At 37.7% G+C, this 25375-nt stretch overlaps 1 protein-coding gene across 1 annotated transcript in view; it reads left to right on the top strand.

The window, feature by feature from the left end:
* Positions 1–25375, top strand: part of LOC132851036 (SH3 and multiple ankyrin repeat domains protein 2-like) — a 112786-nt gene that overhangs the window by 24500 nt on the left and 62911 nt on the right. The window contains exons 2-10 of the mRNA XM_060877606.1: positions 3193–3411; positions 6623–6826; positions 8328–8399; positions 10193–10301; positions 12944–13095; positions 13766–13933; positions 22999–23115; positions 23200–23277; positions 23573–23639. Coding sequence (XP_060733589.1) covers positions 3196–3411; positions 6623–6826; positions 8328–8399; positions 10193–10301; positions 12944–13095; positions 13766–13933; positions 22999–23115; positions 23200–23277; positions 23573–23639 — 1183 coding nt within the window. The 5' untranslated portion in view covers positions 3193–3195. The remainder of the gene's footprint in view (positions 1–3192; positions 3412–6622; positions 6827–8327; positions 8400–10192; positions 10302–12943; positions 13096–13765; positions 13934–22998; positions 23116–23199; positions 23278–23572; positions 23640–25375) is intronic.

Below are 25375 nucleotides of genomic sequence, written 5' to 3'. Positions count from 1 at the left end.
CTGAAAACCTCCTCTATTTGCTTGTTTGTTTCAAAATATAAAACTTTTACTACTAGCAATAAGTATGTAGCTTCACATAGTCAGTAATAATACATACCACAGTATAACTGTTACTGCTACAAATAACCATAAACGCAATATTTCATTGCAGATATGTGTATTTTTACTAATAAATATTCAACTTACCAAGAGCAAGGTAGTGAAAGCCGTGATGCAGTATAGAAAGCACTAACTGACAGAAGCTCAATCAGATTAAAATCTGGGGAATCTGGAGACGAAGTCAACACCTTAAAAACCTTGTCAAATCAATCTTGAGCATTTTTTGCAGTGTGATTAGGTGCATTATCCTGCTAAAAGAGACCACTAATATCAGGGAATGAAGAGTTGTACTTGGTCTGCAAGAAAGTTTAAATAGGTGGTACATTTCAAATTAATATCCACATGAAGGTTTAGATTTAAGGACCTAAAATTTCCCTGTAAAAGCACTTAGAGCAACCCAATGCCTCTGCCAGTTTGTCTTCTTCCCATGATGCATCTTCGCCAGATAAGTGAGGTACCTGCAATCGGCTGTCCATATGATGTAGCATCAAATTGAGCCAGCAGGAACCTTTACTGCAATTTGTGCTACAGTAGCTCTTCTGTGGGATCAAACTATGTGGGCTAGCCTTCACTGGTCCCCAGAAGTACACTCCACGAGACCTGCTGTTTTGGAGACGCTCTGACTCAAACGTATAGCAATCAAACTTTGGATCGACAAAGTTGCTCAGATCCATTTTTCCAGCTTCCAACACATCATCCTTAAGAACCAACTGTTCACTTGCTGCCTAATTTATCCCATTTCTTAAAAGGTGCAATTGTAATGATTTAATCAATGTTATACACTTCAGCTGTCAGTGGTGTTAATGTTACGGCTTAACAGTCTATAATAGCAGTGTACCAGTAGATATACCAGTCAGTTCACTGGGGATCAGGTACAGCATTACAATGGTTATGATGTATGAATAAAAAAAACAATAGCAACAATAGACCAAGGATTTTTATTAAAATGTCTGAGCAGCTTTATATATAATCATACAACGATGTATAATTCAAAAGCATTGTGGGGATTGTTAGGACTCACATGTAGGAAGGATTACTGCAAGTGTGATGTAAACCAGAAATGTAATCACCCACATTGTCTCCATGAAGAGGAACTTATCAAATGTTTTAAAAGTCTCACTTCACTCCACATACTCCACTGATCCAATAAAACTCTGAACAATAGGTTTGCTTTACCTCACACTCTATTCATGAACCGTCTATAAACTCGACTGTGATTCCAGCACCATGACGACTGAGCCAGGCATTTCCAGGATAAGCAAAAAGAGAATGTCAGACAGTGAGCTCTGACCTTTGGCCAGTCTTATGAGTCACAGAGATAGAGCAAAAACAACACACATACAAATCTATCACTATTATTTAATCTTTTGTGTGCGCGCATGTGTGTATGTGTGTGTGTGTGTGTGTGTGTGTGTGTGTGTGTGTGTGTGTGTGTAAATGTAATAAACCACCAGACCCTTTTCCCTCCTTGTAGTGTATGTCTGGTCTTGTTTCCACGAACAAAATCTTTTCAGTATTTTCTATTTTCACATGTGCTAGCCTAAAGTAAACCTTATCAGATATCTGGCTATCTAATATATGATCAGTTTCATCTTTTCTTAGACAACCTGGCAGTCCTGATCATCCTGACAAAAAGTAATCATATAGACATCAAATTTAGTCAATTTACTCCTAATCAAAATACTTGAATCACTCTTTAGCCCAGAAATCCTAAACTCAACCATTTTCAGCCTGCTATTAAAAAGGATTACAGGCAGCAAGGATGCAGATTTTGGGTGTGCCACAACAATTATTGCACCCATATCTCATCCCCCAACTGCGGACCGCCAATAAAATCATGCCCCCAACTGCTACAGTCTCATTTTGCTTCCAACAATCAGGGCATCTGTCTGACTCCTTTAGTTTCCTATTGTCATATTCAGTCATGAACTCTTGAACCCTTGTACCTGTAACAAACTGTTCCCATGTCCCACAGATTTACTGTATATATGCGAGAGAAGAGATACACACACACACACACAAACACACACACACACACTTCATTTACAGCCTCTCTGCAGTTGTACTTTTCTTCCAATTACACAATTCAAACTGACTGAGGATAAAAGAAGAAATGAGAGAGAATAACATTCCGCTCCAAGGATTTCATTCTGAACAAAAAAGCACAGAAATTATAATTGAGTGGACATCTGATGCTCAAAAAACCTTTCTAATGTAATAGATTACCTTTACAATCCAGAAATTGACTTAAAAGGGACTAATTGATTGTGTATACAAAACACAAACTAAAAAGAGCAATAATTTAATATCATCTTCAGCTTGTTAGTGTCTTTATAAAAATGAATAGCTTATACAAACTAAAAGATTCTTTAGATTTCACCATGAGCAGATGCCTAAAATAATACAGTATATTGAAATGGATCCTTGTAAATCCTAGATCATGTAGAACGCCTGTAAGCATACTCGCTTCTCTAATCATGTGGATTCATATTTTAATACTCTGTGTTTGCATGATTTTTTCGAGTCTTAATCACTGCAAATCTCTTCATAATTGTATATGCATACTAATTATGCTAAACAGCATCCCAACACGTTTATTGTCAACAAGGAGCAGATTTAATCAGACATTATTGCTTTTTAAGCAACTGAGCAACAATTTATAAAGCATGCATTTGTTTGGTATCTTATAGTTTGTTGTGATTGCCTTTATTTATGTGGAGCATAATGAATTTGTCATTATTTCAACTTCAGTTTCTAAGGTACATTTACTGTGGATGAAGATGGCAGTGGAATGCAATAGATATGAACTATTTACTTTTAGTTTGTACTTAAGTCCCCATCAGTGAACCGTTGATGTATTTGACACAAAAGACTTCATGTTAAAACTAGAATTAATTTCTTTGTGTACGTTTTGAACATATAGTGCACAGTTATAGAAGGAAAATTATTTATATCACATTAGGTTCCATTGTAAGTTCAACGTTTAATCACAACTAAATGTCCAGGGCTACAGAAATAAAATGGAATTTAATTTTATTATTATTAGAAAGTAATTATATTAGAAACTGAATAAAAGTGTGTGTGTCTCTGCAGTGTATGTCCTATACTATGCCACGGAGTCCTACATCCAGTGAGGATGAAATGGCTCAGAGCTTTTCTGATTATTCTGATGAGTCCATCTCTGGGAGCTCTAAAGAGGACGCAATCTATGAGAGTATAAAAGTGCCGACTGAGATGCAGCTGAGTTTCATGGAGGACTTTCAGGGCAATACAGTTGTCATCAGGGTCATTATTCCAGATCTGCAGCAGACGGTGAGTTTTGTGTCTGTGTATGTGTGTGTGTGTCTGTGTGTGGCAGGCTGGCTGTCTGGGTATCTGAATATTTGAGAACCGAATTTCATGGTGTGTTTGTATTTGAGGACAAAAAACTTCTTACATAAACATACAATTTGAATTATAAACACTTTTATATCAGCATATACAATACAGTAGGTATCTGCATGTGGAAATTGCCTGTGTACGTTAATTTGCTCTTTTCTTAATATACTGTATTATACAGTATAAAAAATCTTAGATACTTTACATAATGTTTCAACAGTCAAACATTGTTGAAATAAATTTGATAGTTGAGACAGAATACAAAAAAAATTATTTCGTTCCAGTATAACGGAAAGTCCCAAACTTGCATTTGAGTACATTTCCTTCAGCCCCTTGCACAATCTCCAGTCAAGGACTTGCTCAAAATCACCAGATTCCTAATGGAACTCACATTGAATAATGAACCTCACTTCCTACATGACAGCACCTCTATGATGTAACCGCCTTCTCGTTGCACAACCTGACAAATATAATGGTAATCCTAATGTCAAGGTACACTACTACAGAACTCTTGAAAGTGCTTGAGAGATCAAGTCAGCCAAAGACAAGGCGACTCACTTGCTACTCATTGGAAGAGCACTTGAGTTGGCTACTGTTATTCAGATGAATGAGATATTATGCAGTCATAAGACAGAGTTCCACAGAACTGATTTGAAACATGTTTCCTCACCCTACCTATGGCAGTGAAAAGCAAGTGAACTTCCCATGTCCTTCAACACAGCCAACAGTCAGCGACTAAATATGTCTTAGAGTTTCACAGATTGGCTACTTGAATCAGACAGATCAAACCTGCACTCATCTCTACCTTCCACCAGATTCTGATAGGGAACGTGATCACAGAGTTGGCTTGCTGTGACAGCGGGATGTCACTAGACCCGTCATCAGTTTGGCCAATTTCCAAGGCAAGCTCTTCCACTCTGAGTTTTCTTTTTGTTCCTGCCAACATCAACAATGAGATTCCTCCAGCTCCAGAGCCCATGTAAATCACCCATATTAACCTATATATCAGGAAAAAAAATCTAAATACTCTGTAAAGAGGTTTCTGCTATTACTGTGGGGAATCCATACTTCAGAAAATGATTTCTGACAATAATTTTTCAAAAGTTCCAGTGAGTCCAAAAACACCACGTCCTTCACCCTACCTCCTTACAAAGCATTTACACATTGTGCTTTCAGGTTCCTTCCTATGCCACCTAGACATCTACCCACTGACTTCAACTAAAGACATGTTTGTGTAAGAGTACATCTCTGAAGCACAACAGCAAGGTTACACCAGACCTTCCAATTCTACTTCAACTGAGTCTTTCTTCATACAGAAAAAAGAGGGGATCCTCATCCTTGCATATCTTACTATCACCTGAACCAAATCCCAGTTAAATATAGATATTCACCACCGCTTCTGCAATTAGACCATGCTGGAGCTATTCATGTTTCAGATAAATGGAGTGTGTCATTAGAGAGTCTTAAAGCATTGTTGTTGCATAATGGAAGTGTTTTGCCATCAATGTGTAAGTTGGTCAATGTATACGGTGGTATAAGATGTTAACTATGACAAGCATCAGTGGAAGCTTTGTGATGACTTAATGGTTGCTGCTCTCTTGCTTAATACAGATACACAAAACACTACTGTTTTCTCTGCAAATGGGATAGTCACGCCAAAGACTCCCATTACACTGAGAAAAAATTATAGTCATTTCAACAGTCACTGGAGCCTTAGATGAAAAGTGTTCACTTGTTCAATCAAGAAAGACTTTTTTATTTTTTCACATTTTTTAGTAAAAAAGTGTCTTGGTGACAGAAGGATCTTTTTCACTTGGATTTGTTCAGATGACTTTGATCAGATGATGAAGAAAAGGTATTAACGCAAATGGAGAAGTGTTGAAATGTTATCAAGTAAAGCAACTATAAAAACACTTAAAAAAACATCTTGGCTTACAGTTATCAGTTACAGTTCAACTCTACTTGTCAGGAAACAGGGTGTCTTTACAGGTAAAATCCAGACTCAAATGCTGGGATAACAAGAACAAATACAAAAACAAAACAAAGCCTGACAGAATGTCCCACTGGTGTCCAGACAAGGAACAGTCCAAGCCATATATGACACTATCTACACCATATTCAAATATACAGTAGCACTTATTCAATTCAAAATCAATTTGTATTTCAATTTTACACACAGGCATGTGTAAAATATAGAAAATGAATTTTTTTTTTAAATAAGACAGTAGCTCTACAATTGCCAACACTCTTTTTTCTTTCGGAAGAATGGTGAATTTCAAATTGTTTGGAGATGGCCTTCTAAACTTTCTCAGATTGCTGAGGTGGAAGGGTATACTTATTTTTCCACATGCTTTCTCCATAATGATTTACTTTTTTGGAGAAAAATAACTACATATTGAAATCTGCAGTGTTTGTTGTCACCTGAGGTTATGTGGTTTGTCTATAGAGGTTGTTGAGGACCACCTAATCGAAGATGACTGTACTTTTTCTTCACATATCTGTAGCAGAATGATAATGAGATGAGAGATTCTGCTCATTTAGTGAAATATATATATATATATATAACTACAGATACCAGATACCAACTTAATAAAGACTTTTGATGCTTATAAGATAGAAATCATTTTACTAGGGCTACATGCAGGTAGACGTAAGCTCAGTATCTTTCCCTGTTTGTTTAAAAAAAAAAATAATCGGTGGCCTAGCAAACCAGTAGTGATGTATTCAATGATAGAGGCTTCAAAGCACTTTTGTATGTCCCTCTGGATAAGGGCATTTGCCAAATGCTGCAAATGTAAATGTAAGTTATGTAGTAACTCTTAAATCAGCAGTGCAGTGATAGACCTTGGTGGGATTATTGACTCCAGTCTCTCATTTGACATTCATTTGTGTTATATTACTAAAACAGCCTTATTATTTCTGAAGTATTGCTAACCAAAAAGAATAATGATACATACAGTATAATACATATAATGCTGCCTAACAGCCCCATACATTGTTTTATCATTGTTTTATTGGAGTTTAGGTTTCCTATAGATTCTGTATTTTTCTCCCAATATCCAAAACCCAGCTGGACTATATATTTAGTAGTTTCAGAAATTATAATGACAGGAAACTGAAATGACAGTATTTTCTTCCCAAACAGAAATGTATGAGGTTTGATGTGGACTCGACAGTCTGGGCAGCAAAGCAACAGATCCTTTGTACTTTGAGTCAGAATTTAAAGGACGTGCTGAACTACGGCCTCTTCCAGCCAGCCAGTGATGGCCGAGATGGAAAGTTCCTGGATGAAGAACGCCTGCTCAGTGAATATCCACAAGCAGCTAGCAAAAACATCCCAACTCTGGAGGTAAAAATGGAAAAATTGTGTATAACTGTATAAAAACACTATGTATACTGAGGGGAAATAAATATTTGGACACTTTTTATATTTTTTATTGTTTTTTTATTTTTTTTTACATATATATATTTTTTAAAGCAAAATAAATGTATATGCTAAAAAAAGTGTGCAAATTGCTTAAGGAATTCTTGTTAGGAATGATGTAAATTTTAAAAAGGAGCAGCAGGAATACTTTAAAGGGTGGTAAAACGTTTTTTCGAAAGCTTGATTGTGTTTGTGGGGGTGCACTGTAACATGTGTTCATGCTTCGTTTTTTAAAAAATTGCATTATTTTTCATATATTTTACCTTTATTCTACACTGCTCTGTCCCTCCTTGTAAAACGGTCTGATGCTTTCCGGGTTCTATGAAGCCAGTCCCTCAAAAATAGCAAAGGGCTTAGATTGGATAGCTGTTGCCCAGTGTGTTGTGATTCGCTAACCACCTAGTGCACGTTTTTCAGAAACGTCACGCCCCTTACCTTTACCAGTAGTCTTATTTAATATTCTCGGAGGAGGGGTTTATGTAAATATTGGGCTTAGTGACGTCAGCAACCCGGGAGGAATGTCGTGTAGTCCCTACCGGCCGTTTGCTGTAGTCCTTAGAAATAGATTTCTTTAAAAGCAAATATCTCCCTTGCTTAAAACTTTGAACGTTGTAACTTTGAAGATGTTGTTTATGCTCAAACAGGAACATTACACACTAGCTAAAGTTAGAAAAGTGAAATCGTGTTTTACCACCCCAGGAATAGCAGTAACTATACCCAAATAATTTATTTATACATATATATATATATATATATATATATATATACATATATATATATATATATATATATAAGTACAGTTATGCATATTCGACTGATGTAATGTGGTCAGACTAAACAAAATCTAACACTTTTTGCTGCAAAAACTCTCAGTGCTACAAAATACTAATTACTTCTTATCATAAACACCTCAGAGCTATGATTGCCAACAGCGGCTTTGCAACAAAGTACTAATACTGTTCGTTTGTGGTGTCCAGATACTTTTGATGTACAAATAAATGCAGCATACTAAGTATACTAATTAACAAAATAAATACTTCTTTACTTACATATAATAACATTTATTAGTAGTAGTAATACCATACTACAATGATATATTAGGGTTTGACATAAATAGCTGGTATAAGGGCATTCAGCTCATGTAAGGAAGGGTAGTGGCTGAGAGGAGGGAAAGGGGTGTAGTTGGATATTTTATTCATTTTGTTAGGGCAATTTCCTTTAGGGCAGTTAGGGCAACTTTACATGATGCAGGGGTTTACTGAAAATCATTAAATCTTCTGTCTACATTTGAATTATATTCGCACATGTAATAGAGCTATAGCAGATATAGCTACAGGTATAACAGAGCAGCTATAGTATGGTTAACAGTTGGATTGGATCTTAATACCTTTAAAACAACTGCAGTGTTCTCTGGTCTCTTTTACAGTTTCGGTATAAAAGCAGAGTGTACAAACAACCAAACGTAGATGAGAAGCAAATTGCCAAATTGCACACCAAGGTAAGTTAAAAACATGCCCCATGGCACTTTAAGGTCATTACACCAATAACCATGTCTGAAATTCAGGAAGGCTATTTTTGCTACTTACACAAATAGCATGCTAAATTACACAATATCATACTGATGTTTCCTTGTGCAGTCTAGGCCTACTGTCAAAATGAACATGGGATATATTTCAGTATATGGTCCTACTGTAGCAACAGCAGTCCAATCAGTTGGTCATAATTCCAAACTCTGTGAAAGTGCTACCTGCCACTGGGCATAGCAGTGAAGATATTTCCAGCTAATACATCTAATGTAGAGTCTTGTGCAAGGGGGAAAATATGTTTTATATTAAAATCTCAGCATGCAGTTTTCAGATATTTGCACATTATTAATATTGACCGAAAAAAGAAAAAGAAACTATTGCTCAATGGTTTATCTATTTAACACTTTTGATTTATGGTGTGAACTGAAATCTGTTATGGTGTGATTTCTGGCTTGCTATGTGCAGCATGTGGCTTCTGGTTTAAAATAGGTTTCACTATTCACATTTATAATTTCCCAGGGCTATAAGTATAACTTTCACAGTTGATGTCAGGAGTAAAAGAAGTTTCAGAAGTTGTTACACGGAAGCTGTTGTACAAAATTAAAATATTGTAAAATATGTTGTAAAAATGTTAATACCTTAAAGTAAATGTGTTAAATAATTTCACATAAACTGTGAAAACAAAGAGACAAAATGTATATTTTACTGTGTTTACACCTTGATTGTTGCCAGATATATCTTGCTTTCACTATGGCACCTTGTTATTAAACTGTCTAAGGGAAATGTGGGTCAAGGTAGGGTAAAATTTCAAGATAGGTCAACTCCCTATGCAATTTGCTGTAACCAGCACAATGAAACCACTGCCTCATTAAAAAACAACCTCTGCTACAGTACACAGGAAAAACAGGAAAACAGTACACCAATTTTGTTAGTGAACGCAAATAATCAAACATAATTTTATACAGGTTTCGTATATATACACATGTTTTCCTTACGTTGGTTTGGGGGTTTGATTCCTGTCTCTACCATGTGTTCATAGAGTTTGCATGTTCTTCTTGTGCATCAGCGGTTTCTTCCCCAGTCCAAAGACATGCTTTGTAGGCTGATTGGCCTCTCTAAATTTTGCATATTGTATAAATGGGTGCATGAGGAGTGGCAACCACTAGTGAGGATTGGCACTATTTCCAGAGTGTCCCCTGCCTTCAGCCCGTGTCCCCCGGTAATCCTCCAAGTTCTTTGCAAACCTTTGTAGCATAAACAGTACAGAAAATAGATGGATATTTATTTTTTTTATATTTAGATGGATTTGTTTTTGTGTGCTTGATTTAATAATCTTGATTTGATCATCACTAACAACACTGATAGCTAAAGAAGAGTGAAAGCCATACTGTAGATTATTGAGAAAACAAAATGAATTTAAATGATTGCACTATAAGTGTGCAAAATAACAAAATTGAAAATAGTGAAGGCAGTGTGAATACTTTCTGAACGCACTGTCTGTAAATATTAGCTCATATTTCATGTGATCATATGAATCATATGTGACCTTCATTTGCTTCCCTTTACTTCTCCTGTTTCTTCCAGATTTTATTTAAAATGTGTATGGGGAGCTGTTCTGTTACCTATTTATAACTGGCCCGAAAAATACAGGAAAAGTCTCTCTTGCTCTATCTATCTATCTATCTATCTATCTATCTATCTATCTATCTATCTATCTATCTATCTATCTATCTATCTATTTATCTATCTGTCTGTCTTACTTTAGGCCAATCTGAGGAAGTTTATGGATTACATACAAAACCACCAGTCAGAGAAAATCTCTAAAATGTTGGATAAAGGACTTGACCCGAACTACCACGATTCAGATACAGGAGGTACACCCCCTTCAAACACACACAGTAATATATAAGACACAGTAATACTTGATTCACTACACAGTGACACTGCTAAATTTTTCATCCCTCTTCACCGCATGGATCTAACAAGTAGAACTTTTTGCAAGACAATTTACAGGTGTATTATTGTGTTTTATCTAATACATTTTTCTTACAGTAAGAGTTCATTCAAGTCCACTTGTTTAAAATCTTCAAGAATTATCAAGATTAGGTTGAATGCTACATAGGACTGCTGTGGTCCTTTCAATCTTGTATAACCAAATGAACAACTCTTTGAAATATTCTATTAACATCAGGTAGTGAGGTATTATGCAGTATTCACAATAAATACTTCATACAACAAATAAACCCTGAAACATTTTTGTCTTGCAAAGAATCCTATTGATTATACTGTAAATGGCAGTCAAAGAACCACAGCTACTTATGTAAATATCATTTTCTTTCACCACTTGTGTTAAATTAATCCAGTTCTCAATCTCCACATCCCCTCATGCCTTGGCCTACAAACATGGACTCCACTTTGAAACACGCACACACACACTGCCTCATTCTCAGTCACTGGAATTTTAACAAGATTCACCTATTCCCAATCATTGATTACCTGACCTAACCCTAACCCAAACCATAACCCTGACCAGTGCCTGTTTATTGAATATAAGTGGCTAGTGTTTTTGTACTATTTGACATTACTTTAATAAGAGTCTCCATTTTGTGACACCTTTTAATAGATAGGGATGGGCATGTGTACTAGTGTGGCTTGAGGAATGGGACTCACCCTTGGATTGGAATGGTGCAGGTAACACCAAAGTATCATTAGCACAGATGTCCTTTACTGACACCTTAATAAAACCTATAGGGAATAGATGTTCCTCCTTGAGTGGCCTGTCAAAAAATGAGTCAATGGGCTAAAATGATGACACTTACAATTAGCAGTGGTCTTATGTTTGCTTAGAGAATGAAGCATCCTTACACACATAGTAATAAACAGTTGCTCTCTAAATGGCTGCCCTCCAGCTTAAATACCAATGCGAATTACACACCACAGCCCAAAAGGCTTTGAAGTTTCATTTTCACTGAAGGCTACAGGGTAAATAGATTTATCCACAAGGTTATGTGATAGCTAGTAATAGCTAGCATGTAGGTGTTGTGAGCCTGCTCATTGGTTGAGAGCACAAAGGAGTTTGTTGTGCTGACTTGGAAAAGTATCATGATTCTAGTAGCCATCAGATGAGGCAACCTGTCTGCACCTACCAGCTTGAACTGGAATGCCAATGGCAATGGGACAATAAATGTAAGCATAGAGTAGGTCCAATGAGTCATAATAGTTTGAACAATATTTTCTTCTCATGGCATAGGAGGGTCTTCAGGAATTAGTTTAAAAGTTTTAAGGTTGGAAGGAAATTGATATTTTCTTTGGCAAAGGAAAACAGAAGGTTAATAGAAGCCCCTGTTTTGTATGTGTTTTACAATCAACTTTGTCCATGAAGGACTGAACTTCCTGGGACAGAGTAAAGACTTTGATCATTTGTACTCAATTTGGTCGTATATAGAGCTCTCCTTAGTTAGATATAGACTCAATGCCTTCTAGAAGCCTATATGGTGATCTTGGCTGGTGTACAACTAGAGAAGAGGCAGTGAATGATATTCTTGTGGATGCTGCTTATCCACCTGTCCTGTGGGTAGAATTTTAGGTTATCACAAGAAACCTTTCCATGGGAAGTATGGCAGTGTTCATATGCCTCCTGAGATTGGGGTTTGGGCTATGAGGCTGACAGAGCACTCACCACAACAACTGTGGCCTCCCTTGCACAGCTCCCTGCAGAGGCTGACAGGGTGGCCTCCTTACCTGAGCTCTAGCCCGAGGCTGATGAGGTGGCCTTCTCTGTTGGCTAGAGTCAGACTACCAAATCCAGCTAATGCCTGAGGCTGATGAGTTGGCTTCATATATCATACTCCTGTCTGAGGCTTATGGTAGAGCCTCCCCAGGGTCTATGTCCACAGACCCCTTCTCAGACTTGTCATCTAACCTTGATGAGGCTGTCCACAACTCATCAACACCTTCTCAAAGTGCCCTATGTCTACTTCCATGTTCTGCTGGAAGATGCAAGCATAACAGACAGTGCCTAACATTTTTGCATAGGGTTTGAATGGACATTCTGCCCAGAGGGGCAGGATCGCTCAAGGGAAATTTGGAAGGCGTTTTTAGAGCAGAGCATAGATAGGTGGATCTGTCAGGAAGCAAACCCCCAGCGGGCAGAGAAATCGCTCAGTACACGTAGCAACTCACATCACTATGATGCACTCAGCAATATGAGTCTTTGAGTTTGATTATGAGCTTGTCTCCACCCATTTGACTGGTTGCTTTATTGACATTTCCTTATTGCATGAACTTGTTTTGAGTTTACCATTAGTTAGTAAATATAGTTATATACTTTCATTTAAAATTTACTCTCATTTATAATTGTTTGTGACAAAGTATACACCCATTTAAGTTCCGTTCTGATGATACTAAGAAATTGATCTGTTTATGCTTGCCCAGTTTTCACTTTGTTTTCACCACACCTGTTTCTCCGATCCATTAGACAATCTGTCTAGAACGTGTGTGTGTGTGTCCTGAACAGAGACACCTCTGACATCCGCAGCTCACCTGGAGAACATGGGTGACATCATTAAGGTGTTAAAGAATGGAGGAGCTCATCTGGATTTCAGAGCTAAAGATGGCATGACATCCTTACACCGAGCAGCTCGGGCTAACAACAAATACACACTAATGGTAAGGAAGGGCAGAGGTTGTGCTCGGATGGATACTGAGTATACTGCGTACCCTACTGTGTATACTGTATACCATGCTGCGTCAAAAGAAGGGAGCATTGTTCGTGTCCTTCAACCAACACTGATTCTAGCAACTGACAGCTTACCTCTCAGCTTTGCCATGCTCTATGAATCTCTCTCCTTTTCTTGGTGAGGGATATTGCAGATGTTCACTGTCCACACTGCTGTTTCAGCACTCCAGTGGGAGTTGAGTGAGGAACAATTTTGGGATGTTTGTTGGCAACTGTGTGAGCTCCACCATCACACCGGTTTCATGAACTTGACATTATGTTCGGTTATCTTCAGTGGCCTTACCAGTCAAAAGGTTTGAGTTCAGTAGAACAACCTTGGGATGTGGTAAAATTCACAGCAAGATAGTGTACGATAATCATTTCATTTAATTTAATCATTTGCTTCAAGTATTGAGTTTTCTTTTTGCATGTAGTGCCTAGTTTACATTTTGTGATACAGTGGTGCATCATTTGAATGTCTTTTCAATTCTATATGTGTTTATGTTATTCACACACTTCATACTGTTTATGTTGATGGTTTAGTACAGAGAAAGATGAGGGAGAGACTGTGGTACAAATAAGATTCTCAAAAAAATAACACAATCGTTACTTTCCCGTCAGACTCTGCTGGAGTTGGGAGCGTCACCAGATTATAAGGACAGCCGTGGTTTGTCAGCACTGTATCACACAGCCATGGTCGGTGGAGACTCAGGCTGCTGTGAGCTTCTTCTCCATGAGCATGCCAGCATCAACTGCCAAGATGAGAACGGCTGGCACGAAGTTCATCAGGTGACCTTTGACCTCTGGTATAGTACAATCATTGTTGAAAGTACCAAAAAAAAATAAATGTCAAATGTTATATTTTTGTTCTTCTTCACTAATATATGTGAGGTATATTGATCGTAAGTGTTATAAAGGTTATTATCACCATACAACATAAAAGCAAACAAGAAAGTATTTTCTCTTCACTTTGTTGGGTATTTTATTTTAGAACATTAATTTGTTTAGGGTCATTCTTTTCTCTGCCAGAGCACATTAACCCTGATTACTGCATGCAATAAAACACTGATGCACCGCAGGGCAAGTCAAGCCTCAAGTCTCGAGGGGAAAAATTCTAAATATAATTACAAAATGTCCAAATAATTAAATTGGAAAATGCAGCTCACTCAGTAGTAGCTGCGGTCCTTTAATGTGTGACCTACTATCTTGCTATTCTAACTGAAATACCTTCTACTGAGTTCTACTGAGAATTATTAAAATACTTTGCTGGTATGGTACTTAGGGTTTGGTTTATTAACCATGCTATATTCAATTTATCCATGAGGATGACTACGTATATGCCACATGTGCACCCTAGTGGTAGAGGAAAAACTGATTATGAGTCACTTTCTTTCCCCTTGTTTTCAGTCACATCAGCATAATGATAATGTAATGACTGATTTTGAGGCTCACAACAATTTGCAGGCAGGTAATGCAGTTGTAATTGTATAAACGGCACATCTATTATAACTCTGCTGAGAGTGAGGATTTTTTGCTCCAGGGCAATATTAATTGATCTCAGAGCCGATCCTGACCTCCCTGGGGCCCTAAGCAAAATTCTGCTAATTGGCCCTCCTACCTGACCCGTGAGCCATGTAAACCATTTGTCACACATTCACACTTGACACCCCACTGCTCCCACTACAAACCTCCCTCCTTTTAAAAAAAGGTTTGTTCCATCTCTCGGTCAAAGAGTAAAACAATACAGAATTGAATGAGGTATAAACAAATCTTTATTGAATGGAATATTTTATAATATATACTCGGTATTCGACCATTTTGAAATCTGTAATCTTGCTGTAAGTCTTCATGTCAATCCTTTTCGTGTCTGGCAGCACTGCACAGCTAATTTAGCTAGTCAGATAGAGACTAGAGACAGAATCACATCAACATAACTTTACTGTTATTTGCTCTTGCTGACATCAAGCTTGAAGAGAACACAAGTTTACATGATTGCTGTTCTCATATTTCACTCTCATTTTGTTTCTTTTTTCTCTTTTCATGGCCAGATGGATAGCTCTGCTTCATTTTGTCATCTAAACAGTAAACATTAACACGTGCTGTAAAATGAGGCAGGGGGAGGCAGGGCCTTGTGTAATTTGCGGGGCCCTACACAACTTGCGTAGTGAGCGTATAGGGCCGATTGGCTCTGGTTGATCTCTACTATAGCCCAGTCTGCATGTCTCAATTACAGTAACTACATCAATGTTTGAATTGTTACTAGGTTTTCATACATTGTTTGTTTCTTACCCTACCAGACTGTGGTGTTAGCATTTAATCTACCAAGTATCAACATCATGCTTTTATGTCATACCATTTTTATTTACTGGCTTAACTTGTCATGGTATAAAATGAAATCTCTCTTACACGCTCTCTCTTTTGTCTACACAGAGTCATATGCATGTACAGGAGCCCTTATATAAAATTTGACTTTTGATGTGTCTTTTGTTTAAAATATTTTATTATTATTATTATTATTATTATTATTATTAATAATAATAATAATAATAATAATAATAATACATTTTAAGGCCAAAAATTATTATAGATAATATGTTGATTCAATGTACAGATCTTCAATGTTCAATTTCAATGTTCATTTATAAGTATTTTGTTATCCTTTGTGCAATTATTTAGCATTAAAGGTAGTTTCAATGTAATTTGAACAAAAAACAACTGACATTCTTTCAACCACTTCATCACTGAAGATTAGTCATGTGCCAGCTGAGAGGGTTGTTAGCCACAGGCACATTTCCACTAGAAATCAGAGAAAGGTTTGGCATTTCCCAACCAAATATGATCTGAATAACAGTGTGTGTCTTACATGTGTTCATAACTCTCACACTCACACTGTAGAAGTGAATATGATTATTCAGAATTCAACCGATTCAAACTGTGCATGATTTTTTTTTTTTATTGTTGTTGATGTTTTTTAGACAGCTTACCAGCTTCAGGCAGGGTTATAGGCAAATTCATGCTAGTATTTTAATGTGCATCATATTAATTGAACAGCTGTCATGAAGCATGGACACATGAACCTCTTTAAAATAGACACATTTTTTCTTTCTTCCTTTTTTTACTCTGTCTTTGTTACAAGTTAACAGTGGTGCACATGTCCAAAATGGTGGTGTCCAAAATAGTTTACCTGGCAACCCGGCTCATGAAACAAAGATCAAGTTTACTAATAAACTTTAGATGCACTATTAGTTTGTGGAGTGATTTGTTCCAGCTGACCTAAACACTGCCTTACTGAGCTCCAGAATAAAAACATATTTCTATAATATTTTTGTACAAACTATAGAAATTCTTTTATTAATTGACCTGCAGTTCCATACAGCCTATGAGGACAGATCTCTGTGCACAGGGAAGGATTTATGTGGTGGGGTCTCCAAAAATAATGTTTTGCGTCATTCTCGAAAGATCATTCTTTGTGGTTATTAAACGAATATCTTCCTGGGAAATCATTTAATCATTATAATGAAATGCTTCTTAAAGGAACCAGAAGAACTCCAAGCATGTCCAGCTTTATAAAAGATTCTGACAGCATTTGTCAGCATCCAGTGAACTTTCCGGTTCTTTTTGGAATGTACTGAAACAAACCCAAAAATGAAATTAAATATGGGGGGCTTAGTGGCTAGCACGTTCGCCTCACACCTCCAGGGTTGGGGGTTCGATTCCCGCCTCCGCCTTGTGTGTGTGGAGTTTGCATGTTCTCCCCGTGCCTCGGGGGTTTCCTCCGGGTACTCCGGTTTCCTCCCCCGGTTCAAAGACATGCATGGTAGGTTGATTGGCATCTCTGGAAAATTGTCCGTAGTGTGTGATTGCGTGAGTGAATGAGAGTGTGTGTGCCCTGTGATGGGTTGGCACTCCGTCCAGGGTGTATCCTGCCTTGATGCCCGATGACGCCTGAGACAGGCACAGGCTCCCCGTGACCCGAGGTAGTTCGGATAAGTGGTAGAAAATGAGTGAGTGAGTGAGTGAGTGAGTGAGTGAGTGTTCAGACAAGTATCAGGCTCATATCCTCACAATCCTGTTATACCAAGTCTTGTTTCCTGTCACCTGTTTCTCGTTTAGCTCTCGTGTTTTTTGACCTGTGTACCCACCCAGGCCTAGTTAATATCAGTTTGCTGCCAATTTGTTTTCATTAAGCCTTTGTGTTTTTGGATTGTTTGCAATTTGAGTGTATAATAAAACCTTCTCCACCTGCACTTCTGTGTTTCAACCCATGTCATATGACAATACCTCTGCATTATACACAGAAAATGCTAGAGAACAATGCTACATATTTTATAAAATATCAAAAAAACAGACAAGACTTTAGATTTTATTTCTTTATGAATGAGTCATTATATGTGAATGAAGCCTTTGTGCCATTGTGAGAAAGCTACGCTTTGTCTGTCTGTGTGTCGGAACCTTTAAACACTAAATGTTAATGTTTTGAAGCTGATAACCTTCTCCTTGTGGGACATCAGTCCTACAGACTGACTTCCATCATATTTTGTCCGTGTGTGTGCGTGTGTGTGTGTGTGTGTGTGTGTGTGTGTGTGTAAGCATTGTAAATAGTCCTTTTGTATAGTTTTGTCTATGAGACCTCTAGCTACTGTATGATTGGACAGTTTGATGCTGCCAAGAACCCAGCATGAGATATTATGCTGGAATGAACCAGCATGATTTATTGAACTTCATATTCACTAACATGGACAGTTTTAGAAACACTGAAGAAGGATTTAGTCTATATCAGTGCACAGCTGATAACTTACACAAAATAGACTTCATATTAAAACTAGTATGAATTTCCTGGTTACACACCATCTAGTACAGATTTATTTTTAATGGCACTGTTTATGCTACTGTTTAAGTCTGGTTCTTCCTCATAGTAAGTAAGGTTTTTCCTCATATCGTTTCAGGGAGTTTTACTTTGCTTCAACTACTGTACCTTTGTCTGGTTTATAAAGGATAAGTTTATAAATGTAAAATTGCTGTCCTGACTCTATATATTTCTATAAATCTGCTTTGTGAAAACATTCAGGGTTTAAAGCACTGTACAGATAACATCAAATTTTTTAAGTAACTGGGATGAAGATCTAGGATACCGTAAACCTCACATAACTTCTCAATGCTATCACAATGGACCAATAAATGCTGGCAAATATAAATGACATCTTTTTAATAATCGTGGGAAGCTATGTGTCAGATGGCCTGTGTGCAGAGTGTATGAGGCCAGTAGAGAGTAAATCCAGACTGACATTTCGACATTTAACGTTGCTGTGTTTACTTACACTGCTACCTTTTTGCTCAAGTGTACTGGAGGACAAGTATTACTTTAGTATAACAGCACAGTGTGTTATTCTGATGATACCACAGCGATTTGATCATTACAGTGTTTCATTTATTAATGAGTAACATCTCATGCATTTTAATCATTTAGTTTTGTTTAATGTTGTGGAACATTCAAGAGAAAAATGAGTTTCTATACTGAGTAATGTTGATAAATCTGTGATAAATAGTCATTCTATCATCATTATTCTCTCCATCAATTCAATTCAAATGAGCTTTACTGGTATGACAAACCACAGAACGTATTGATAAAGCAGTCAAAGAAATAAATAAAACAGCCATATCAATGTTTGTATCTTTTACAGCACATTTATTTAAAAAGTCTTATTTTCACATCACTGCCATCTCTGTACTCAATTAGGCAATTTAGGCAAACACAGCTGCCTTCAAACGACACCCTGGACACACATGCACACACACACTCACACACACACACACACACACACACTCTCACACACACACACACACACACACACACACACACACACACTCACACACACACACACACTCACACACACACACACACACACACACACACTCACACACACACACACACACACACACACACTCACACACACACACACATTTCTCAGTCATCAGTCAATGCCACACACTCATGAACAGCCGCACAAGTTGTCTGTTACCAAGCCTTTCATTGTTGTACTGATTTCTCAGTGGGACCATTGTTTTTTTGTAAAAACAACAAAAAAACACACACAAAAAAAACAAAAAACCACACACACACACACACACACACACACACATTGCCTGACTATGCTTTTTGCTAATTACCTGGCCATGGGACCATGACCAATCCGCCTGCATATTTTGACTGACTGCCTGGTGTTATCTCAGAGATCTTTTTGTTATTCTATTTGAATCTGCAAGAGTTTCATGACACCTCACACTTCACATTCATGCCTATAGAGTCTCACAGTGACAAGAGATTATTCATTTTCAGAGAGCTGCTGACTTCCGGCGACATGAGTGACTAGATATGGATGTGTCCAGTAACGGAAGAAATTTGAGAAAATTTAAACTTTCTGCAAATATAGAGAGACTTGGTGCACTTACTAATGGGAGTGAAGAGAGTTAGAGTGCATGCGATCCATAGCAAAGATGACACACTGCTTCTCCTTCATCTCATATGATATAATGCATATACACATTGCTGAATTTATAAATATACACCAAATCTCCTTCCATAAAGTTTCATTTTAGCAGCAAGAAAACAATTTTGGAGGCTTGTCACACTACCCACTGATGGAAAGTTATCATGACACTCAGTTGTAGGTATACCTACTGGCCACTTCATAGTACAGTGAATAGCGAATTTGTATGTGTGAATAAAATCATTGTATGCAAACATCTGATTATGCGGATTGTCCATACGTATAAACTGTTAATATAAATATGATACATATTAGAACTATTGTATTAGAATAACCCTATGTTACAGTCAGAACTACTGTCCATATGACTGTGCTGCTATACAAAAATTCTCTACACCTATCAGATTTCTGACCAATCAGATTTGAGAATCCCACCGGAACGGGTGAATGTATGAGCTGATAAATGTTACACCTTTTAATAAACAGCTGATGAATATTCCCATAATTTTGGAACTGACTAGATGTAGGAGTAATAAATGAAGTTATAGTTTCATATTTCACAAATCTACTCTGCCATCTGGTGGCCATGATTATGTAACCTGATGTATTTTGGATTACATACATTGGCCCCATTTTATCTCGTATAAGTAAAATGTACAGTTGAAACCAGATATTTACATACACTTCAGAAAAAAAACACAAAAACTTTTATTTCTTTACTGTCATACATTAAATCAGAGTAAACTTTTTCTGTTTTAAATCAATAAATATCAACATATTTTTTGCATTTGTTAAATGTCAGCATCGAGCGAGGGAGAATTTTTATGTATTTTTATTATCACTTTCATCAAAGTCAGAAGTATACATACACTTCCTTAGTATTTGGTGGAATTGCCTCGAAACTGTTTCACTTGGGCCAAACGTTTTGGGTATCTTTCCACAAGCTTTCTACAATAGTTTGCTGGAATTTTGGCCCACTCCTGTTGACAGAACTGGTGTAACTGGGTCAGGTTTGTAGGCCTTCTTGCTCGCACTGGCCTTTTCAGTGCCGCCCACAAATTTTCTATGGGATTGAGATCAGGGCTTTGTGAAGGCCACTCCAATACCTTGACTTTGTTGTCCTTAAGCCACTTTGTAACTAATTTGGAGGTATGCTTGGGGTCATTGTCCATTTGGAAGACCCATTTGTGCCCAAGCTTTAACTTCCTGGCTGATGTCTTCAGATGTTGCTTTAATATATCCACATAATTTTCTTTTCTCATGATACCATCTATTTTGTAAAGTGCCCCAGTCCCTTCTGCAGCAAAGCAGCCCCACAACATTATACTACCACCCCCACACTTCACAGTTGGGATGGTGTTCTGAGGCTTCAAAGCTTCGCCCTTTTTCCTCCAAATATACCGTTTATCATTACGGCCGAAAAGTTAAATTTTTGTTTCGTCAGAGCACAGGACATGTCTCCAGAAATTAAGATTTTTTCCCCCATGTGCAGTTGCAAACTGTAGTCTGGCTTTTTTATGGTGGTTTTGAAGTAATGGCTTTCTCCTCCCAGAGTAACCTTTCAGCTCATGGCGGTACAGTATTCTTTTTACTGTGGGTAATGACACTGTCTTACCAGTTTCAGCCAGCATCTTCACAAGATCTCTTGCTGTTGTCCTGGGGTTGATTCGCACATTTCGCACCAAAATACGTTCCTCTCTGGGACTCAGAATCCGTCTCCTTCCTGAGCGGTATGATGGTTGTACATTCCCATGTTTTTTTGTACATGCGTATTATAGTCTAAACGGATGAACGTGGGACCTTCAGGCATCTGGAAATTGCACACTTGTGGAGGTCAACAATTCTTTTTCTGATGTCTTGGTGGATTTCTTTTGATTTTCCCATGATGTCAAAGAAAGAGGCTCTCTGTTTGAGGTGTGCCTTTATATGCATCCACAGGTGTGCCACCAATTAACAAAAATGGAATCAATTAACCTATCAGAAGCTTCTTAAGCTCAGAATGGAATCATCTGGAGTTTTTTTTTGTTTAAAGGCACGATAAACTTAGTGTATGTATACATCTGACTTCGATGAAAGTGATAATAAAAATACATAAAAATTCTCCCTCGCTCGATTCTGACATTTAACAAATGCAAATAATGCAAAAAATATGTTAATATTTATTGATTTAAAACAGAAAAAGTTTACTCTGATTTAATGTATGACAGTAAAGAAATAAAAGTTTTTGTGTTTTTTTCTGGTGTATGTAAATATCTGGTTTCAACTGTAGGTTAGGCAACAGCTTTAACTGACTCACAACAAGCTCTGATGCACTGTGTGTACTGACACCTTTCTACCATAACCATTTTTAACACTTTCATCAATTTGTGCTACAGATCCCACCTTCTGTGGGATCAGACCAGGCAGGCTAGCATTCACTTTATCTGTTTATTAGTGAGTCTTGGGTGCCATGACCCTGTCACTGGTCCAGTGGAAAATTTTGGTAGCTATTATCCACCAAATACTGGGAACACTCCACAAGACCTGCAGTTCTGGAGATGCTCTGACCCAGTCGTCTAGCCATCACAATTTTTACACTTGTCGGAGTTGCTCAGATCTTAACACTTCCCCATTTTTCCTGCTTTCAACATATCAACTTCAAGAACTGACTCAATTGCTGCCTAATATATTCCAACTTGTGACAGTTCTCACTGTAATGATTTAAACAATTAAACAATGTTATTCAGTTCACTCACTCTCACTCATTTTCTACCGCTTATCTGAACTACCTCGGGTCACGGGGAGCCTGTGCCTATCTCAGGCGTCATCGGGCATCGAGGCAGGATACACCCTGGACGGAGTGCCAACCCATCGCAGGGCACACACACACTCTCATTCACTCACGCACTCACACACTATGGACAATTTTCGAGAGATGCCAATCAACCTACCATGCATGTCTTTGGACCGAGGGAGGAAACCGGAGTACCCGGAGGAAATCCCCGAGGCACGGGGAGAACATGCAAACTCCACACACACAAGGCGGAGACGGGAATCGAACCCCCAACCCTGGAGGTGTGAGGCAAACGTGCTAACCACTAAGCCACCGTGCCCCCCATTCAGTTCACTTAATGAATTTAATGTTTTGGCTGATCAGTATTTATCATGTGTAACTAATAAATTGGAAAGTCTGTGTATATCAATATCATGGCATAGGAACTTATGTAAATGTTAAAAGTGATCCATGTACAAAGTGAGCAATGTCTGTGAGCCTCAAAGTATGCTGTATAATATAACATTTTATAATCTCATCACTAAATGATTTGTAAAAGTTTAACTCTTTTTGTGTGTGTGTATGTGTGTATGTGTGTGCGTGTGTGTGTATAGGCTTGTCGACATGGTCATGTCCAGCATCTTGAGCACCTTCTGTTTTATGGTGCCGATATGAGTGCCCAGAATGCATCAGGAAACACAGCAATGCACATCTGTGCTCTCTACAATCAGGTCTGTGGTGAATGTTAACTATAGAAAGTCTTCTAAGGTCCTGCTCCATTTTTTTACATTTCACCATTTTGTTTGTTCTTCCAGGATAAATGTGTACGTGTGCTGCTTGTTCGTGGAGCTGATAAGGAGGTGAAGAACTACAACAGCCAAACTCCGTTTCAGGTAGGTCTGCTTCCTGTTTGGCTTTTTTTTTTTTTTTTTTTTTTTTACTTCTTGTCCCTGTAAAACTTTTAAAGGTCTATTCAGTTCCTGAGCTAGTATGTACTGTATAAATCCCCTATGTAAAATAAGCCTGAGTAGATACGTAATAAGAGCAATACAATGGTCAATACAATGCATTCAAACCCAGCCTGAAGAGAAAATATGCTCTCTTGAGTGAATTGTGTGTTCAGTGGCATGTGTACTGATGTTTTTTTTATTCTTGTACCTGAATTAATTTTATAATACTGTGTGTCAGGTGGCCATCATCGCAGGAAATTTTGAGCTTGCAGAGCTGATCAAGAACCACAGAGAGAGTGACATAGGTGAGAGTCTCTCTCTTACACACACACACAGAGAATATTGCTTTTGGTGATGAGGTTTCAGTCTTCAGCATTAATACACTCAATTACGTAAAGTGTGTAATGATTCGATTAATTAAGACTTACGACTTTCATTTCTGTGGTCAATGAACCTGAACATGTGTAAAAACAAACAAAGCATATGAACATATATATAGCTGCTGGTCATATAATTAGAATATCATCAAAAAGTTGGTTTATTTCAATAATTCCATTCAAAAGGTGAAACTTGTTTATTATATTCATTCATTACACACAGACTGATATATTTCAAATGTTTATTTCTTTTTAATTTTGATGATTAACTGACAACTAAGGAAAATCCCAAATTTAGTATCTCAGAAAATTAGAATATTACTTAAGACCAATAAAAAGAAAGGGTTTTTAGAAATCTGGGCCAACTGAAAAGTATGAACATGAAAAGTATGAGCATGTACAGCACTCAATACTTAGTTGGGGCTCCTTTTGCCTGAATTACTGCAGCAATGCGGTGTGGCATGGAGTCGATCAGTCTGTGGCACTGCTCAGGTGTTATGAGAGCCCAGGTTGCTGTGATAGTGGCCTTCAGCTCTTCTGCATTGTTGGGTCTGGCATATCACATCTTCCTCTTCACAATTATTTTCTATAGTGTTAAGGTCAGGCGAGTATGCTGGCCAATTAAGAACAGTGATCCCACGGTCCTTAAACCACTTACTGGTAGCTTTGGCACTGTGTGCAGGTGCCAAGTTCTGTTGGAAAATTAAATCTGCATCTCCATAAAGTTGGTCAGCAGCAGGAAATCAGCTCTCGTGCTTCCTAACTGGTCAATCAGTATATTGTGAGTTCTGGCACTCATAAGGGCACTGATTTCTGAGTTTCCTGCAACATGACTAGATAAACTCAGGTTGTAAAACATAGAAAGTGAACTTTAAGAAAAAAGATGCTTAAATAAACCAATATCAAATAAATTATTTAATTAAATAAACCAATGTAATTGATATCATTGGGATTAAAATAAAACTTACTGTCCATGTTAATCTCACACACATACATACATATATATATACAAACTTGGGTTCTGCAGCAGAATATATATATATATATATATATATATATATATATATATATATATATATATATATATATATATAGTTTTCTGGACTTGCTGGTGTGTTTTGGATCATTGTCCTGCTGCAGAACCCAAGTTTGCTTCAGCTTGAGGTCACAAACAGATGGCCACACATTGTCCTTTAAGATTTTTTGGTAGACAACAGAATTCATGGTTCCATTTATCTCAGCAAGTCTTCCAGGTCCTGAAGCAGCAAAACAGCCCCAGACCATCACACTACCACCACCATATTTTACTGTTGGTATGATGTTCTTTTTCTGAAATGCGGTGATACTTTTACGCCAGATATAATGAGACATACACCTTCCAAAAGGTCTCGTCAGTCCATAGAGTATTTTCCCAAAAGTCTTGGGGATCATCAAGATGTTTTCTGGCAAATCTGAGACGAGCCTTTATGTTCTTTATGCTCAGCAGCGGTTTTCATCTTGGAACTTTTTGTCCAGTCTCTTTCTTATGGTGGAGTCATGAACACTGACCTTAACTGAGGCAAGTGAGGCCTGCAGTTCTTTGGATGTTGTTGTGGGGTCTTTTGTGACATCTTAGATGAGTCGTCACTGCGCTCTTGGGGTCATTTTGGTCGGCCGGACACTCC

This window comes from Tachysurus vachellii, chromosome 9 (assembly GCF_030014155.1).
Source record: "Tachysurus vachellii isolate PV-2020 chromosome 9, HZAU_Pvac_v1, whole genome shotgun sequence".
In the NCBI taxonomy this organism is placed as follows: Eukaryota; Metazoa; Chordata; class Actinopteri; order Siluriformes; family Bagridae; genus Tachysurus; species Tachysurus vachellii.
The sequence above is the reverse complement of the archived record's forward strand: the minus strand, read 5'-3'. Positions and strand labels throughout refer to the sequence as shown.